The sequence below is a fragment of the Bombus bifarius genome, unplaced genomic scaffold, assembly GCF_011952205.1.
Source record: "Bombus bifarius isolate JDL3187 unplaced genomic scaffold, Bbif_JDL3187 scf7180000010065_frag, whole genome shotgun sequence".
NCBI classification, from domain to species: domain Eukaryota; kingdom Metazoa; phylum Arthropoda; class Insecta; order Hymenoptera; family Apidae; genus Bombus; species Bombus bifarius.
Genome location: NW_022885496.1, coordinates 1 through 15432, shown reverse-complemented (window position 1 = coordinate 15432; position 15432 = coordinate 1). Strand labels below are relative to the sequence as shown.

General features: G+C 36.1%; 1 protein-coding gene and 1 long non-coding RNA gene across 2 annotated transcripts; one reads left to right on the top strand and one right to left on the bottom strand.

The window, feature by feature from the left end:
* Nucleotides 1-11094: 11094 nt before the first annotated feature.
* Nucleotides 11095-12812, bottom strand: LOC117216038. The gene is made up of 4 exons (XR_004489285.1): nucleotides 12735-12812; nucleotides 12534-12632; nucleotides 11847-12423; nucleotides 11095-11375 (listed from the first exon to the last, which is right to left on the bottom strand). It is a non-coding gene; the product is annotated as an uncharacterized LOC117216038 (long non-coding RNA).
* LOC117216037 lies at nucleotides 12363-13958 on the top strand. Its single transcript, XM_033462573.1, has 2 exons — nucleotides 12363-12450; nucleotides 13101-13958. Exons 1-2 carry the CDS (start codon nucleotides 12413-12415, stop codon nucleotides 13948-13950), a joined length of 888 nt encoding a protein of 295 aa, XP_033318464.1. The 5' UTR covers nucleotides 12363-12412; the 3' UTR covers nucleotides 13951-13958.
* Nucleotides 13959-15432: the final 1474 nt, after the last annotated feature.

Below are 15432 nucleotides of genomic sequence, written 5' to 3'. Positions count from 1 at the left end.
CCCCATAAAATATTTAGACCAAGCATTAGCAGAAATCGATGTAAGTACAGATAGAGAAATAACCAATCGAGAAAAAGAAGGCACGGATACAACAAGCGAAAAAGAGACCTCCACTGTAATTCCAGAACTAATTCAACAACGAGAAAAGGACACGAGACCTACGATAATTGCGGAACTAAGAATTTCAGAAACCCGAGACTCAATTGCGAGAGTAAATGACCATAAAGTAGTATTTATAGATATACATGGCAATCCGATAGATAAAGGAGCCTTAGAAATGAAGGAAACGGGAAAATTACCTCGTTATGAAGATTTAATGTTAGAAAAAGCAAGATTGAATTACGATTCTGGAAAATACATTGTATTCCTACCGATAAAGGAAAATAGAAATATTCCAATAACACCAGAAAATTTATTAAACTCGCTAAGATCTCTATTAGACGCAGTAAATGAAAAACAGTTAACTTCGTTCAGCATTAGCAAAGGAAACTTGGAGGAAATACCCTGGCGATATACAATCAGAAAATTAAAGGAAATATTTATGGAAAAAACCTTAACCATCACCATTTGCACTGGGGAAGTAATTACCCCATCTGTGGAAGCGCGGAACAACATAATACGAGAAAAACATGAATCAAGCGTAGCAGGACACAAAGGAATAACAAAAACTTATCAAAGAATACGACAACATTACTATTGGGAAAATATGAAAAAGGAAATTCAAGATTACGTAAGAACATGTAAGGAATGTCAATTGAAGAAACTCACAAGAATAAAAGCAAAGCAACCAATGGTACTTACAGACACACCAGGTAAAGCGTTCGATAGGGTTAGTATGGATATTATAGGTCCATTATCAAAAACCCAAAAGGGAAACGAATATATATTAACTATCCAAAACTTATTAACAAAATACTCAATTGGGATTCCACTAGGAGGAATCTCTTCAGCCGAGATAGCGGACGTTTCTGTAAAGCGATTTATTTGTCGTTTCGGGTCACCGAGAGCTATTCTCACTGATCAAGGAACGAACTTTACATCCTCACTAATGAAGAAAGTAGCAAAGAGATTCCGCATCAAACAATATACCACGACGGCATATCATCCACAAAGTAACGGTTCAATCGAAAGATCTCACCACGTGCTGATAGAATATCTCAAATTATACATTGAAAATTCCAAAAATTGGGACGAATGGGTAGAATTAGCTATGTTTTCCTATAATACCTCTGTACACGAAGGAACGAAATTCTCCCCGCACGAATTAGTTTTTGGACATCTAGCCAGAGAACCTACTGGTGAAGTAATAATCGAAGAGAACATGGAACCAACTTACGCAGAATATCTCGAAGATCTGTTCGATAAAATTAACACCGTACAACGAATGGCAAGAGAAAATTTGATAAAATCCAAACTAAGATCAAAAGAATATTACTACCGACGAATCAACCCCCAAGATTTTAAAATAGGAGATTCGATATATTTACTAAAGGAACCCAGTAAAGGAAAATCTCCGATCAATATACTGGACCATACAAAGTGCTAGAAATCTTGCAGAACCAAAACGTCAAGATCGAAGTAAAAGGGATTCCGCGAACGGTGCATTTAAACAAGTTAAAACTAGCGCATAATCGAAATAAGCAACGAATAAAGCGATTTCAGTGGGCAACGTAGTGCGGTACTATATGTTATAGTGCTGTTCGTCGAATAATACAGATATCGAACACCTAAAAGGAAAAAGGAAAATTATTATACGTGTTTCAATTATTGCTTAAATATAAAACGTGTTAACTCAATGAACAATTAACTAGTGAAAGTGAAAGTTACCTTGTGAACAAGTGATCAACATACAAGAAAGTGTACGTGCAAGTATAGGTTATGGATCGTTGTTCGTGGAACACAATGTATGACAGCTACCTAAAATAAGTGAATAAATTAGTTTCAATTGTCTCGGTGCAAAATACAGGGTTACTAAATGTTATAACTATATTATGGATAAATCAAAAGGAGGTATAACACTGTTTGTTGAATAATACAGATAGCGAAAACCTAAAAAGGAAAAGGGAAAATTATTATGTGTACTCCAATTATTGTTTGAATATACAACATGTCGATTCAATAAATAATTAAAAGAGGGGAAGTGAAAGTTACCTTGTAAACAAGTAATCATCATACAAGAAGGTCTACATGCAAAATAGGTTATGGTTCCCTGCTTGCGGAACACCATGTACCAGCTGAAAATAAACGAACGAATTAACTTCAATTGCCTTAATGCAAAGAGCAGCATCGCTAAATGTTATAACGGTGCTGTGGAGGCGTGGCACTGTTCGTCGAATGACACAGATAGCGGAAACTTGGAAAAAGAAAAGAAGTTTATTACGAATGTTCCAATTACTGTTTGAATGTAAAACGTGTTAGTTCAACGAATAACGAAAACATTGAAAGTGCAACTTACCTCGTGAACAATCAATCACCATACAAGGAAGTGTACATGCATGGATTTCGCAGATTAACAAGAAGAAATAAAATAGCTGATAAATATAGAAAGTGGTTAGAAAATAATTAAGATAGATTAATTGAGAGTTAGTAATAAATATAACCGGAGTAAAAGGATATTTTATTATGTATTAATCTACGTAGTATTGTTATATTATTATATCTAACATGTAGAAGTGGATTTTGTACGCATATATGTATATAATTACAATCCGAGTAGTATTCATAATATTTATTTTCACTGATAACAAGTACGTAAAACCTAAAATAAAACAAAGGTTTTAACAATAAAAAAAAAAACAAAAAAAAAAGAAAAAGGGGAAGAAGAAAAAAAAAGAAGAAAAAAGGAAAGAAAAAAAATATAATATATATAAATATAAAATTTTCTTTTTCTATGAAAGGTTATTCCTATTTCTGATAAACTCGAGAAATGAAAACATTATACCATGATACACTGACGCAAAGATACACCACACAGAAGAAACTAATAGAGAACGCTTTAAGCTTGGCAAACTTACCGCCCGACGAATTTGCATACACCATAACCAAAACCCAGGACACATGGCTTTGATCGCAGGAGAAGCGGTCCATATAGTCAAATGAATTCCGGTACAAGTAAAGGTACGACATACAACAAAATGCTACTCGGAACTACCCGTTTGGCAAAGGAATCGCACCACAGGAACTCCGCCCGGACGTGCGCCAAACGTGGCGATATTCAGCACCATCGTCGTTGGCCACGAGCGGAATATATACCCAAAAGACCTCGATGCACTACGGGACCACGTCATGTTCCCGGCAGAAAATCTGCAGTCTTGAACGCATTGGCCAGAGGAGCAACAGGAAAAACAATCGTCCCTGGAACAGTAAACATCCTGGGAATGATGGACAAAACACATTAACGACAATAGCGAAAAATACCGTATCAAGCTTATGGACTGGTTTTATGGAATTTGGAACTGTCAGTGCAGCAATATTTGGAATACTCGCAATATTTAAACTAATCAAAACAATAATAGATATAGCCGCACACGGATACCAGTTACGTGAAACTTACGAATGTGAATCGCCATATTAGGAGCAATATGCGGCTCAGTCACCCACCCGCTACTATACCTCAAAAGAAGACGAAATATCGATGATCAAACAGCACAGCCTCAAGGGATATCGATAACACCGGTAGTCACTCAACTACCAACGACATCTACGTCCGCCTTGAGCGAACTCAGAGATACCATCAGTCAAATTTCCTTTGGAAATTTGAACTCCAAGGGCGGGGATGTCACGTCCCGCGCTCCGCACGCGCCGTAACAAGAACAAGAAAACCATTCTATACAAAACACGCGAATAAGGATTTGAATGCACAAACGAACACACGGCACTACGAAACGAAAGGAAGGATTAACAAAACGAGGGCGATTAACGGATCCAACCAATAAACAAAATACATATACACACAATTCTAAATAAACCAGGAAATAAGAATAACTACAAAAGGGGAAAATAATTGAAACGCCAGGATATATATATATATATAAATATATTTCAATCAATCAATTTGGAGAGTTACATATAAGTATAAACATATATGCCGAACATGTAATAACCTAGTAAATATTAGAGACAGTGCTTCCAATACTATGCAATAAATACAATATTATCAATTTATGAAATATAAGTATACATGAAGTCAAAAACTAATAGTTTAACGAATACATAAAACATACAATATTGTATTATTAAAGAAATGAAGGTTACATTGTCAGAAATATATATATGTGTGCGAATTCTATCAAACCGATAATCTAAGATACATACTTAAAACTAGCCTACATTCCGGTAAAGGATAAATAAATAATTGACATTTCATTTCGTATGAATACTACACTGCCAAGAGAAATATGCATATGAATACGTATATATATATATATATATATATATTTATATTATCGAATACTCTATAAAATAAACTACTCAAAACAATAAATAACGCAATCGAAGAATTATAAAACATTAGCCATATTGAAGTGACACACAACATAAACATATATATATATATATATACATATTATACTATTGTCACTTTAAAACAATATTAATAAATAAATGTTCTAATTGCGGTAGAATAAGGAAAAACGAGCGACAGACGAAAAATTACTTCGATATCAAACAAAACTAAAGACCCGTCACTAAAAACTTTACTGATGACATTTATGAGCAGCCATGTTGGATTTACACGCGTCATGGCGACAGGAATATTAGGGATTAATGAAAGTCAGGCGCGAGAAACAAATCATGAAAACACATTGTTAACACTTTTCTTTAATAAATTCTATGCGCAACTACAAATGTAAAAAAAATATATATATATATAATTAATTAAAAGGGGGGAAATATAAAATTGAAAAAAATAACAAACGTAAAATAGATAACCTAACACTATCACATTCAAAATATATATATATATATATATATATATATATATATATTGAACACAAAACAAAATACATCAAAAAATTAATAATAATAAGGAACATCAAACAGCGAACCAACGAAATTGAAGCAGCTACACTAAATCAAAATCGAAGCAAGGAGCTCCGGGATAAAGTTCGCTGAACTCACGCCTACACCAATAGCGCACAACAGGGGAAATTCCCTTTCTCCCAGAAGCATGGTGACGAAGATGTGCCTCCAAAACCTCTTCGGGAATTTCATTCGCAAAACGAACTTTCACGCAACGATCGGTATCAACGATTTCAACCAGAGGGGGGTTCCCTCTCCAATACGACGGTCTCTGCATCGAAGAAATTCTCGTCGAAAGTAACCAAATCGTCAAAGCCCAATTTCGACACGGCCTCGGCACCAATGTTGAATAGTTCCTCCAACCACTCTGATACTCGTGGTTTATCACAGGGCCGCATGCGTTTGATTGGTCCTCCCGATTCGCCCAAGGGTTCTTCGGAATCCCTCTTTCGCTTGGGCTGAGAACAACACGGTATATTTTAAATAAAACGAAACAGGACGAATCAAGCGGACTAAGAACAAGACTAAATACGTACCAGGGAAGTCTGGAAAGGAACCTCTGATGGAAACGACTCCGCAAACATTGTTCGAACGTCGATCACCGAAGCCTAGGGAAATAGCAAAAAAGGAAAAAACAATCAAAATCACAAAAACAACCTTAATATGCAAACATCCAAACTTACGCAAAACAACTCGAAGGAGGAGGTCCTTGTTATGGGAGAGCAGCGGAGTTGCGCGTGTTTACCCAGTAAACATTGAAATGATAATGATGCTGCAGCCACCAGCCCTTCCACGCGCCGAAGAACACCGGTAATTCCCACGGTACAGCACGTGGAAGTTTCTCGTGGAAAGGATTAGATCAGCGTGGAATGCTTCAAATCTCCTAGACGCTAGCTCAGCGGAACACAGGACTGATAAAAGCTAAGTCGAAATATGGAATTTGCATTTTGTCACGTACGATTCCAAGAAGCCCAAACTGCAACATCCCGATTCCCACGGAAGCGTACCCCCAGTGGACCACCACCCCGTGGGGGATGGCATTATAAATAAGCGTAGCAACATAGCGCAGCGCTCATTATTATTCTGGTGAACATTCTTATTACGGTTCATTATTCTTTGTTCATTATTATAGTGTCCATTCTTCTTATAATTTGCGTTCGTTCATTTTTTATAGTGTTCATTCCTTACGGCTCATTATTCTTCGCTCATTAGTTTGTTCATAATTCTTGTGATCGTTTGTTATTACGGCCCATTATTAATTTATTACTACGTTCGTTATTGCGCTCGTCACTGCGTTTAGAAATTTTGTATAGTATTTTGCGTTTCGGGGTCTTAAATTTTTCGGTCAAGAAAAGAGAGTCGCGACTAAGTAAAAAGAAAATTTTATCTTTGAAGTCCTCATTTCATCGTTTAAACACAAACGCGCATTGTAATTGCGGTATTAATCCAGCTAAGTGAATTGCTCAGTCTGTATTAAAATAGATAAATAAAGTAAGAGTTGATAGTAAACTATATTCGAGTTCAAATAATAAACCCAACAAAACTTCGACGACCACCGGAGCGGCTGAGGCAATGGCACCAGACAGCACCTACTCCTCAAGGTAAGAAAATTAATTTTGAAAATTTCCTTCTTCTCTGGTAATCTCGTTGCCCTCGAGAATTGAATTAGAACTTCCTATCATCGATTTCGTTTTATTTTCGTGAACGGTTTTGAAGATAGAATCATTGTTTAAACTTTTAACAAAAGAGTTGTCCGCTGTGTCGGCTTGTGCGAACGGTGTTTTCAACTACTGAAACATCCACTGATCTTCGCATTCCTCCTCCCATTGTTGGTAAAATATTACCCGCCTTTGGGCAAGGCTTGCGAAATCACACGAGTCCCGCACAGAGAGGATCGTTAGAATCATCCCCGATAATTAAACTCAAAAGGCAAGAAAATCGTGGTGACAAAATCCATCGTAGTAAATGAATTGAGTTTCGGTCCTAACGGCAAACTACTACAGCGAAATTAAAAGAGAAGAAGAAGTCAAACGTAAAAATAAATTTATATAAAACAACGAAAAATCTCACATTCCTATCCAATCCAGCAACGCTAAAATATACATTATCTAGCTAATAAAATATATATATAATAACCTAAGCCATTTTACATTCAAATAAAAATCCGTTCAACGAGGAAAAATATTTATTCTACCCAGCTTTAATCCTCTCCCGTGCTAGTATCCCTGCGCATAGCAGGTTAGCCGAAAAGTGGAATTCGTTTACCAGTTGCATTAAGCGTCAGTTAACGCTACCCATTAAGCGTAAAAGAAAATAATAAAAATAAAATATTTTGAAATAGTCCTTAGACTATTTCTGGTGGCAGCAACTACCGTATTAATTAGAAATCTAAATCAGTATTAAATACACAATAATATTATTTCAATTTATTTCCCTTCCGATTAAATTCAAAACTCAAACTATAAAAAAAAAAATTTTTCAGTAAAATTTAACATTAGATTTGATCGATTTAAACAAATAGATACGTAACAGAGTAAAGTAATAAATTTTTGGTGGCAGCGGTGGGATACGCTCTACGGAGGATTAAAGTTGGTTTAAACGGTTCGATTCGCTCCACAAGGGATTAAAGTTGTCACGATTATCGATAAAATATATACCTAAGAAATAATGTCGACTAAATTAGAATCGTTGGACAAAGGCATGATCTTGATGTTATCGGAAAAACTTAAAGCATGGGATGCGAATTTTCGCGACATGAGTACAACAATGAATAAATTACAAGACGATGTGCGTTCACTGAAAATAAAAAAGGAAATCAAGACACCCGTATCATCGCCGATAATTTCCCAAGCGACAATACCGATAGAAGTTAATCCCCAATCAATTAAGTTAAAAGATGCAATAGAGACAGTACCAGTGTTCGACGGACATCGACCCTCGGTATTTCGATTTTTAAGAGCATGCGAGCGTGCACGAAACATGGTTCCTAGGCATCAAGAATCTCAGTTAGTAAAATTATTAACGAATAAGCTTCGCGGACACGCGTTTCTCGCCGTAGAAGACACAGAAGTAATCAGTTTAAACGATTTCGGGAATAAATTAAAAGATATGTTCGGTCCGGGAAAAACGGTTAACGAATATAAAGGGGAATTAGCTACAATATTTCAACGACCGGGAGAAGATATTTTGGACTACATAGAACGCGTCAAATATCTCAGGCTGGCGATAATGAACGGGGAAAGGTACGAGTACGGCACCGTATTTCAAGATAGGATAGATCGAGACACGAGGGAAGCTTTCGTTAAGGGGCTCCCAAACGAGGTGTATTTACGAGTAAAGATAGCAGGATACCAATCCTTGGACGATGCGTACCGCTAAGCCGTGAAAGCAACACGAGAATTAAAACAAGTGAACAATAGAATTCGATACCAACGTCCGACACCTTCGGATAATTATAACCAAAACAACGCTCATCCACCATACAATAGTATCTATACTGTAAACATCCGCCAGGACTGGAGATTTGTACCGCCGTCGCAGAAACATCTAAACAACCCGGGACTAGAAGAAAATGTCAGGAAAGAAACAAGAGCAATAACTTGGGAAGAAAAACGCATAAATAAATACCTCGATAGAGATCTAAATCAAAAGAGAGATGCTGATCATTTCAACCAATCAACTTTTCAATGCAAACACCATTCCGTTGCTGTGATAAGGGATAATGTCACGTTAAATAATAAAAGGACGCACGGTGCCATAGACAGGATCATGAGTGAGAAATTTTCTGAGTTACCAAACAAGATAAATAATATTAGTGCCAAAGAACTTTCAGACAAAGCAGAAACTAGGAAATTGAACGACGAGACGACAGGCAATGCTTATCCACTGCCTAACTTCACAGAGATATTGGACCCGCTGGGAAGTGCAAATCGCCTCTCCACGTTCAACTTGGCAAAGATACAAAAGCAAGACTCCACGAATTTCGTGAATGTTTCAACCATAATAGGAAAAGAGATAGTGAGTGCATCTCTCTCAAAAACTTCTATAAAACCATCAGAAGGAAACTTTATCGAACTCAAAGCCAAATCATTAAATTGCAAGGAAGATCACACTATAGAAAATAAAAATATAGCTATCCCTAAATCCAAAACAGAATCTATAAGCAAAAAGGTTTGTAATAAAAATTCAAAGAATAATTCCAAATCTACCAAAAATATTCCTAAACGTTCCATACAAATAAATAATAATTTAATTATAATAAGCACTTCCAGTAAAACTATTCATCCTGAAAAGGTAGAGAAAAATAAAGGTGCTGCGAATAAAATAAATGAAGAAGAAACAAGGGTAACTAAGGAAAAGGATTCTAAACATTTTCAAGCTGAAGAAACGCAAGTTCAACGAGCTCAAAGAAATCAAAAGGGAGAAAACAGGGAATCACCAGTCGAAGATATATATAAAAACTTGAATAAATATGCTAGCCATTGGATTATAATTGGATTAAAAATACTTTATTGGTTACTACATCTAATATTTGACGTAGGTAACATAGTAGGTAGTGCTGATCTTATGATTCCCCCAGGAAAATATGAATGGTATCACACTATACTATATACAAAATATTTTTGGGTTAATATGGCTGCGGCACTCTCAAAAATTTGTATCTTAAATGCTATTAGCAAGCAATTGGATAATTGGATCAATGTCAGTAAACCTGTGTCTTGGCGTAAAATAAAAACTAAAATGAAGGAAAGGAACGAAATTCTCCCCGCACAAATTAATTTCGGACATCTAGCCAGAGAACCTATTGGTGAAGTAACAATCGAAGAGAACACGGAACCAACATGCGCAGAATATCTCGAAGATCTGTTCAATAAAATTAACACTGTACAACGAATGGCAAGAGAAAATTTGATAAAATCCAAACTAAGACTAACGATCGACGAATTAACCCTCAAGATTTTAAAACAGGAGATTCGATATATCTACTAAAAGAACCTAGTAAAGGAAAATTCTCCGATCAATATACTGGACCATACAAGGTGCTAGAAATCTTGCAGAACCAGAACGTCAAGATTGAAGTAAAAGGGATTCCGCGAACAGTGCACTTAAACAAGCTAAAACTAGCACATAACCGAAATAAGCAATGAATAAAGTGATTTCAGTGGGCAACGTAGTGCAGTAGTGTATGTTGTAGTGCTGTTCGTCGAATAATACAGATATCGAACACCTAAAAGAGAAAAGGAAAAATTATTATATGTACTCTAATTATTGTTTGAATATAAAACGTGTTGATTCAATAAATAATTAAAAGAGTGAAAGTGAAAGTTACCTTGCGAACAAGTGATCAACAAACAAGAAAGTGTACGTGTAAGTATAGGTTATGGATCGTTGTTCGCGGAACATAATGTATGACAGCTACCTAAAATAAGTGAATAAATTAGTCTCAATTGTCTCAGTACAAAATACAAGGTTACTAAGTGTTATAACTATATTATGGATAAATCAAAAGGAAGTGTGACATTGTTCGTCGAATAATACAGATAGCGAAAACCTAAAAGAAAAAAAAGGAAAATTATCAGGTGTACTCCAATTATTGTTTGAATATACAACGTGTTGATTCAATAAAAATTAAAAGTTGAATTAAAATTGAAAGTGAAAGTTACCTTGTGAACAAGTAATCATCATACGAGAAGGTTTACGTGCAAAATAGGTTATGGATCTCGGTTTGCGAAACACCATGTACGACAGCCAGCTGAAAAATAACTTCAACTGCCTTAATGCAAAATACAACAGTACTAAATGTTATAACAATACTATGGAAGCATGGCACTGTTCGTCGAACAACACAGATGGCGGAAACCTGAAAAGAAAAAGAAGTTTATTACAAATGCTCCGATTACTGTTTGAATGTAAAACGTGTTAGTTCAACGAATAACTAAAACAGTGGAAGTGCAACTTACCTCGTGAACAATTAATCACCATACAAGGAAGTGTACATGCATGAATGTCGCAGATTAACAAGAAGAAATAAAATAGCTGATAAGTGTAGAAAGTGGTTAGAAAATAATTAAGATAGATTAATTGAAAGTAAAAGGATATCTTATTATGTATTAATCTACGTAGTATTGTTATATTATTATATCTAACATGTAGAAGTGGATTTTGTAATACACAATAGCGGTCGCACACACAATGCATTATACACATAGTAAACTAAATAAACTAAACAGTACCTTTATGGCCACAGATATAAGACGATTGAAGACAACCGTAGTAAGTATCCAAGGCATATCGAAGAATCAGGTGATGTTGTGGGAATGATCTAGGTAAGTGATGCAGCATCGGAAGAGTAGAATCTGAAGAATTACAGACAATGTTAATCTAACAAGTAGGTTTTAATCACTAATAAGGGAACTAACTCATATCATACACAAAATAATAGCAAATAGCAAGTACATGCAATAATAAATTAATAGGGAAAATAAGAAAGGTTAATAAACACAGGAATAGGTTAGAAATTAATCAAGATAGACTAACTAAATATTAACAACATGACTGAACTCGGTGCAAAGGAATAAAGTTACGTTACACAAAATATCTGGTAACACAATACACAAAAAAAAGAAAAAAAACATTAACTAAATTAAACAAGATTTATATAAATGCGAGTCACGTATAATCAAAACAATGACTATCGAAATTCGAAAACAACACAATCTATGCTATCGCATTAAGGTAGCACACGGTATTGACACACACAATATCATGAAACACAAACAATATTACAGAAACACTACAAAATAAACTATAATGATTAACAAATTAACTATTTCAACAACACGCTACTGTTGACATTAAACAAACGATACACGCAAGCGACCATGTTGAAAATTCGTCGCACGCACCCCAACACAAATAATAGCCAATACAATGTAATACAGCATTATAATAGCAATGCTAGGTACTGAACACAAAAAAAAAAATAATAAAAAAAAAAGAAAAAAAAAAGAGAGAGATAAGGAAAATATATATAATAAACAACAACTAACATAACCATAACATATTATATATTATACCACATACAGGGATACAGTATTTGTACAAAGGGATAGGTCCGAACAAAACTTATAAAAAATTATAAAATATATATATTAACTGTTTTCATATGTATGTCCAGAACAGGTGGCGAGTTCATCAACCCTAACATAGAGGACTCAGACGGGCCCGTACCCGCATTCGATCTGGAAGCGACGGAGGATGTTCAGTCTTGCCTCTGTGTTCGGTTGATACGTTCTGTCTACCATTTAGATAACGGTCATCTTTGTCAAGACTGTTTCGATAACTTAGATCCAGACCACCAGGACCTATGTGACGACCCACCCACTCATTTCATATGCGGAGTATCTGCAAGAACACGAATATCATACTGTCGTATGTGTGATATAAACCTAGCGGACCTACAACCCGCTATATCATGCCTCCAATGCATGATCGTTTACACTAATTTAACTCACCTTGAAAGAAACTTTTTAGTTCAAGGAATAGCAATCCGCGCCGTAGAACTATAAAGTACTTGTATGCTACGCACAAGACCAAATACTGATGCTATCCACCTAAACAAACGACATTTATAATTATGCATATAATTTTCACTTATGTTTACCAATATATATATGCACGCATGTTATAAAGTAGGCGATATCTATGACACTCACTTCCATTGATAATCCGAGTGACTCGTAAAATAAGTCGTCATATTTACCATTACACGCACATATATATATATTCAAAGACAAGCTATAATTGTAATATCTATTCCTATAGATAATATATACTTATATATTTATAACGATAAAACAAATCTCATCTATATTACTTACCAATACGTATGCATATACGTATATAATTATAACCCAGGTAACATTCATGGTATTTATTTTCACCGATAATAAGTTTTAACAAAAAAAAAAAAAAAAAACATATAAATATAAATTTTTTTTATATATATTAATAATAATAAAAGATTATTCTTATTTCTAATAAACTCGAGAGTAAGAAACAATTTAATAAATTGTTAATAGGAAGATGAATCGCCTGGTCATCGTACTTACCCTCATCAAAATAGCATACGGCCTGGTAGGATATGACTGCAATGGCAACCACCTCAACGTTACCACTATCTCTCTAAACTCCATCGGGGACTGCAGCATACAGCCTACAATGACTGAAACCCAAGATATTTATATACAACTACTTCAACTCTCAGAATTTGAATTTACCAACGTAAGGCAATGCAAGGTGCAAATAACTCGAATTGTATATTACTGTGGCATGCACTCTCACACGTCGGCAGTGCATAACGGATTCGCCGAATACCTCCATGAAACAACCGACCAACAATGTGCAAGGATGCACCAAGACGGCACGTTTTCACTTGGACCACAAAACCTTATAGTTGGCCTAAAAGATAATGCAACAGAAACAAGGTCGCTTGTCCTAGCCGGCAAGCTAACAGACGACGGCAGCTGCCAGGGAACACAGTATGTAGACCCATACGGGAGCTGGGAAAAGGTCGTCGTACAAGCAACAGTAAGGATAAGTTTAAAATCAGCAGTTGTGCCAGTACGGATCGAGGCGAACAAAATTCTACTGAAATCAGGAACAGTATGTACCTTTAGCGAAGGAAACTGTCTAGACGCTGAAGACGGATACACTTATTGGCAACCACAACCACCCTCACCATGCAAATTTGATCAGTACGATGTGCTATATGAAGGAATTGCTACAAAGATCCAGGAAATAAAAACCAACAGAGAATCAGCACAACCAGTTTACGCACTAACAACGCAAGAAGTAACATTTGCACTGATTAAAACCGGAGAACAGCCACTGTGTGGATATACCCTACTATCCACCGAACACCCCAAATAGTTGAAACAACAAGAGGAAGTACGTTTATCTTCAAAAGCAAGACAGCAGTCGAAAACTTGGACATATTCGCATACGTCAACTCAAAATTCATTTACGTAGAGAAACATATTAAACGACAAATGACAACATTGTACCATGATATACTGACACAAAGATGTACCACACAGAAGAAACTAATAGAAAATGCTTTAAGCTTAGCAATCTTACTGCCCGATGAATTTGCATATACCATATCCAAAACCCCAGGACACATGGCCCTGATCGCAGGAGAAGCAGTCCACATAGTCAAATGCATTCCGGTACAAGTAAAAGTACGACATACAACAGAATGCTACTCGGAGCTACCCGTTTGGCAAGGGAATCGCACCGCATTTTTAACGCCAAAAACACACATCCTAACGCAACACGGAAACCACAGAGAATGTAGCGCGGTACTACCTACGCTATACAATATCGACGGACTCTGGCACAAATTCGTACCAAAACCCATGGAAACAATTGCACCACAGGAACTCCGCCCGGACGTACGCCAAACGTGGCAATATTCAGCACCATCGTCGTTGGCCACGAGCGGAATATATACCCAAAAAGACCTCGATGCACTACGGGACCACGTCATGTTCCCGGCAGAAAAATCTGCAGTTTTGAACACATTGGCCAGAGGAGCAACAGGAAAAACAATCGTCCCTGGAACAGTAAACATCCTGGGAATGATGGACGAAAACACATTAACGACAATAGCAAAAAATACCGTATCAAGCTTATGGATTGGTTTTATGGAATTTGGAACTGTCAGTGCAGCAATATTTGGAATACTTGTAATATTTAAACTAATCAAGACGATAATAGATATAGCCATACACGGATACCAGTTACGTGAAACTTACGGATGTGGAATCGCCCTATTAGGAGCAATATGCGGCTCAGTTACCCACCTGCTACTATACCTCAAAAGAAAACGAAATATCGATGATCAAACAGCACAACCTCGAGAGATATCGATAACACCGGTAGTCACTTAACAACCAACGCCATCTACGTCCGCCTTGAGCGAACTCAGAGACACCATCAGTCAAATTTCCTTTGGAAATTTGAACTCCAAGGGCGGGGGTGTCACGTCCCGCGCTCCGCACGCGCCGTAACAAGAACAAGAAAACTATTCTACACAAAACGCGCGAATAAAGATTTGAATGCACAAACGAACACACGGCGCTACGAAACTAAAGGAAGGATTAACAAAGCGAGGGCGACTAATAAATCCAACCAGTATAAAATAAAATAAATAAAACCAGCTAACGGATTGAACGAGTTACGAACCAAACAAATAAACCAGGAAATAAGAATAACTACAAAAAGGGAAATAATTGAAGCGCCAGAAATACATGTATATATAAATATATTTTAATCAATCAACTTGGAGAGTTACATATAAGTATAAACATATACGCTAGATATGTAATAAACTAGTAAATATTAGTGTTA